The sequence below is a fragment of the Maylandia zebra genome, linkage group LG15, assembly GCF_041146795.1.
Source record: "Maylandia zebra isolate NMK-2024a linkage group LG15, Mzebra_GT3a, whole genome shotgun sequence".
Taxonomy (NCBI): Eukaryota; Metazoa; Chordata; class Actinopteri; order Cichliformes; family Cichlidae; genus Maylandia; species Maylandia zebra.
Window position 1 is genome coordinate 40,506,717 of NC_135181.1, and position 5,430 is coordinate 40,512,146.

General features: G+C 42.0%; 1 protein-coding gene across 1 annotated transcript; it reads right to left on the reverse strand.

Annotated features, from left to right (window-relative positions):
* On the reverse strand, positions 1 to 4,416 carry LOC143412556 (chloride channel CLIC-like protein 1). The gene is made up of 9 exons (XM_076873611.1): positions 4,153 to 4,416; positions 3,960 to 4,067; positions 2,573 to 2,683; positions 2,205 to 2,426; positions 1,755 to 1,895; positions 1,551 to 1,650; positions 1,130 to 1,227; positions 327 to 473; positions 1 to 180 (listed from the first exon to the last, which is right to left on the reverse strand). The coding sequence occupies exons 1-9, from the start codon at positions 4,282 to 4,284 to the stop codon at positions 1 to 3; spliced, it is 1,239 nt and encodes a 412-aa protein (XP_076729726.1). The 5' UTR covers positions 4,285 to 4,416.
* Positions 4,417 to 5,430: the final 1,014 nt, after the last annotated feature.

A 5,430-nucleotide genomic window follows, 5' to 3' on the forward strand; every position in this document is an offset into this window, starting at 1 on the left:
TCACCTGATCGACACTCTGCGCTTCTGGGAGCTCAGGTCTGAGTAGCGCAGCATCTCTGGTGGTCTGTTCAGCTCTGGTGGTCTGTTCAGCTCTGGTGGTGGTGGGTCCCTTTGTGGGCGGCGTAAAAGTGCCATGATGCCATTCTGGAAGGCTGCTTGCACACTTGCATACACAATCACCTGAAGAAGATATACATAAAAAAAGGCCTTAGAGCTTGAAGGTCCTGTGCAGCATCTTTTCTGCGCTCTTCTGGACAGAGACCTGTTCTATTAATCTTATCCATCTATAGAAAGCTCTATAATGTGAATAAGGTGACAGGTTTTACCACAGTAGCAGGCATGGTAGTGAGCAGGACTGGGATCTGCAGGGTAACTGGAAGATCTTTGAGGAGCACTCGAAGAAATTCACTGAATCCCTGACCGAAGTACTTCAGTGGCTCTGTGATGAAGGTTGTGATGGTAAATAAGATTGCCTAAACAGAGAAGCATGTCTAGGTTATAAAACTGTACATACATATAGAAAGTCCAAACTCATACAAAGGAACACAGTTTAGGAAGACTTTGCATGGAAAAACGTATAGCAGTTAGAAAAAGGTAGAAAAGTGGCAAATGTATGTGTCAGCTTAATAGAAAGCAAAGCAATGAGGTTTCAGCCATATCGGATGTGATTTAAACATTGGTTTGTAGGGAAGAATGGTTATTCACCAACTGGTCGCTGGGTGAAATCGGTGCAAAGAAGGCGCTGTACCACAGACCTCCTTGTGACAACTTTGGTTTTCAGCCGGTTGCCACAGTGGCTGTAAGTTTTCACATCTGTCTGTAAATACTTGCTAACTAATAGCCGAGAAGTTGCACAACTTGAAAAAGTGATGGTTTGCCTTCAGAGTAAAAGTTGTGCTTCAGTGCTGCAGTTAAGATGTTTCAAAAGGCACAACTTTTACTTCTTATCTCACAACTAGTGGTTGTTGCATGGTCGTGAGCAAGTCTCCAGGTCTGTGTGGCAACTGATTCACAAACTCCTACACTATCAGCATGTTTGTCACGTGTCCAGAATGGTAGACAAATTTAAATCATGTGTTTAGTAGTGATGTGTCTGCAAGACCTCAATAACTTGAACAGAGTGACTTACCTTGATTGGTGATACCAACAAAAGAGGGTCAACTATAAGAACTTCATAGTATCTCTTACAGGGGTCATCTTGAAGAGTCCAGGTGCTTCTAAACCACTCTGCAGGAAATCAAATACAGGCCTAAGCTTAGGCAGACGTTATGCGCTAAATATGATTAATATATCCAAAACAGCAGTGCTGGAGTCTAAAACTATTAAAACAGCTGAGACTTCAGATTTTGCACAATGACTACAGAGGGACTTGTCGTTAAATTCCTCTCCATCTCATGGCTGTGCAGTGAAATGTATTTCAAAATGATATTTAATACGCTCTAAAAATAAAAATAAAAAGAAGTTTTTTTCTCAGCCGGTTAATATTTTAGATATAGGAGGTTTTCACAGAATACCAATGCTATGTCTGTTCAACACTGGCAGTGGCATACCTTTCAAACTGTCAATCCAATCCATTTTCTCCACTCCAGTGCATTTTGCATTGAAATTCTCCATCTTCAATATATTACTTTGATGCTCAGCAAAGGCAAGCTGAACAAAATATACATATTTATTAAAAACATCTTATTTTACAGTCAAAACACTGAATTGCAGTTGAACTGAAACCCCTGAAAACTGCAGGGGCTCCTATTTACCTTGTACAGGTAAAACCAGTTCCAGATAACACTGACGAATAAGCAGACAGCAAACAGTTGTTGGAACAGCACAAACCAGGAGATCTTTGTCCGCAGTTGGAGCATGATAATGACTAGTATAACCAGGATAAATAACACGATCTGGAGAACGGAGCAGAGAACAGTTTAAGTGGTTACAGAAAATAGAAACCATTAAAACACAGCAGACACATTAAGAAAAGTCAAAACAGAAGGGGGTCAAAGGTAAAAGCTACATTTGGTTTAAAAAAAAAAAAAAAGACATGTTTTTATATCTGCACTGACAACTTCTCACAAAACCATACTGAGTGTACATGAAATCAACAGACAGCTCTCCTTCTTGTTCATGGAGACAACACTAGACAAGAGATTTGGGGGGAGTTGGCCTCAAACCAGAGAAAGTGGAGTCACAGTAATAAAGACTGAGATTACTTTCAATAATGTATGCAGCTCCACCCCAAAGGTGTCTTCAAATGGCCACTTCCAGGCCCCATAATCATGCGGTTTAACGTCCACAAGTATCTGACTGATGGCTTTGTCCAGGGCGCCTGGTCTACAGCTGTCTTCACTCTCCAGATGTGCCTGGATCTCCTCCATGGCTTGTTTGGACATTTTGAGTTTGGCATCATAAAAGACATCTGTGGAGTCACTGGGCTGGAGAGAAATGGGAGAAGTGTCTTAAATTGCACATTTTTTTCCACCACACTTGTAAAATTATTAAACGAGAGAGTAAATATGATAGCACAATATGCTCGACTGAAATCTCATAATTCAACATAAAACATGAGATGACCACCTACCACACCAGCTCTTTGTATTGCCTTCAACAGTCTGCTAAGAAATCTCTTGAACACTGGGCTGCATGTTGGCTGCTGTGAGATGCGCTCGATCGTCTTCTTATGATCTTCAATCTGAATGAAGGCAAGGCAGAATATCTGAAGTGCCTGTCCTGAATAAGTTCCTATTTCCCAGTCAAAGCTTCTGGGATTATGGGAAAGACCCCAGGTTCTCTTCTAAGACTGGTTGGTGGTGTAAGGATCTGAATGATATCTTCTCGATACACTTTGAGCCCGGTAATAACACTTCACCATCATTTAAACATCTCAGCCTAGTCTTGTTGCTAACCACTGTCTGCCCACAGATGATGTTATAGCACAGCATTTCCAAACCACTGTGCAGCCCCACAGAAGTATGCCATGAGAAATCATCAGGTGTGCCATGGAAGATTATCCAATTTCACCAGATGGGTAAGGGAGGAGCATGTAGTAATAGGCAGAAAATTTCCATTCTCTTCCACTAGAGGGCAGTGCAACATCTTGCACAAATTAAGAGGGTTGCCAACCGCCAGTAAAACAGAAGAAGGGCCGCAGGTAATAGCGATGGATAAATATCTGAAAATAAAAAAAGTAGTGAATCTGACCTGAGTCCTGGAGAAGACTCAGATGAAGGCCCTGAAGGCATGAGCAGTGGTCAGAAAAAAACAAAAGGAGAGCTCAAGATAATACAATGAAACTCATCTTGCCATTGGATTCACCGGGGAACCAACCAAGCCAATTCCACTATGCCTGCTGCTGAAAAACTGTCAAACAGTGCCAAGGTTCCAAGTAAACGTAAATGCCATTTCTAGACAAAACACCCAAGACTTCAAAACAAGATCACAGACTATTTTCCCTTTCTGGCAAACAAAGTTATTTCAGCTCTGCTTCCTTCCTCCACAACCCATCTATGGGTTTTATAAACATGATTGCTATCAAGACAAGAAAAAACCAAAACACAGACTCAGGACTGTCGAGGAAGATCTTCGTGTGTCTTCCTTCAACTCCTGCAAGAATATCAGCTTTGTGTTCAACTAAACAGGCACAGGTTTCACACTATGTAACTTAAGAGTAGATTTTAAATATATCTTGTAAGAAATGAACTTTTGTGACATTTTTATTTGGTGTTGTGATTTTTCTATGTGACGTGGCACTAAAGGGTTGGGAAACACTGTTCTAACAGACTACAGCTCAAAACATGTAAAACCGGTTTGTTGTACATGACATTGAGTTCACCTTATTTAAATGGCCTTTTTAGACACGGTTGACGTTCATGTTTTGTGTACCAGTTAGAACAAAGCGATAAGCCTGGAGGCGTATAATTAGACAATTTGAAGATAGTTTTTCCTATTTAAAACCTCTAAACACCAACCTGTCCCTCTAACTCCTCCACTTGTTTGTTGCAGGGCGATGGCTCAGTCTGGCTGGAGTCCTGATTGTACTCTTGTCTTTCAGTGCCCAGATTGTCACAGCTTGCTGGCTGCGTTGCAAACACACATACAAACTAAGTGTCTGAGCTGGACAACACAACATCTTCACAATACTCAGAGTAAAAATCTCCCAACCTCAGTAGGCTTTCTCATCCTTTTGGTCGTAGCATCATACATGGTCATGTCGTAAGGGTTGACCCACTTGCTTTCCTCCTCCTGGCCCACGGCAGTGAGCAACAGGTTGCACAACAAAGCAATGAGGAGCATCCTGGCTGGGAGAAGACAGACTCTTATCCAGTGTTAATTCCTTTACAGTGAAAACAAGCATAGGTGGACACCTATAGCTAGCACTGTTAGCTAAGTTTAAGGCTCAACTACAAAGCAGCTTCGGCCTCACTGACCCACACATGGCCTTAAAGGTAGTATAACAGGGTGAGGCGGGAACAAAACAAAACAGCCTAACAGACGTGACCATAAAAGGAATCGCTTTACTGTACAACCACGTGATGCAGTGTGTGAATGTGTGAATGTGTGTGTGAATGGGTGGATTACTGAATGTGTAAAGCGCTTTGGGGTCCTTAGGGACCATGTAAAGCGCTATACAAGTACAGGTCATTTACCATTTTTACCAAGTGAGTGCAATTTAAGTTTGTAGGCTCGTGCTTAATTTAGTTTTGATGACTGACATCTCAAAAAGGTTATAAGAGCTGTTTTGTTTTTCTGTTTTTCTTCAAGGAATATTCAAAGAAATCCAAGAAAGCTCTAAATGGGGTGGGATAAAGTGTCAGAGGCACAGGATGTAGGCTGTAGACACATTAAAATAATGCCGAGATGCAATAACTTAAGATCACTTTCGTTGGAAGGTTATTTAAATGCGTCTTCAACCCAGCTGTGGCAGCAGCAGCGCAACTCATGAGGTTACAAAAAGAGCTGAGAGGTGCAACGCAAAATGGATGGGTGCCAGTGGATGGAGCATCTTTATCAATGTACACTGCCATGCAACAGGGGGCGCACAGTGAGCATAAAAACTGTTAGGTTTATATTGTTGGATTGTCATTTATGCTTAGAAACATTTACTCATATATGCTTAGAGTTATATAATCAATTGCATATTGATAGGATGTCTCATCCTAAGCAGTCTGCAAAGACTCTGTGTGCCCTCCAGAGCACTCTGGCATACCCACGCATCCTAAGGTCATGAGAGAGGTCGTACTTTCTCTTACTGATTTATGGTACTGGAGGACACCTACTCTGTATCTGTTTAAGTATAAGAGCCCTTTGTTTAGGTGGACCGCTGGACTCCTGGCACCAGCTTTGGGGAGTCGTTCACAGGGTCACATCTTGACACACACACGCATACCTACACATATGCGTGTAGGGACGAGTCTGCCTACAGGAGGGAGGTTGAACGTC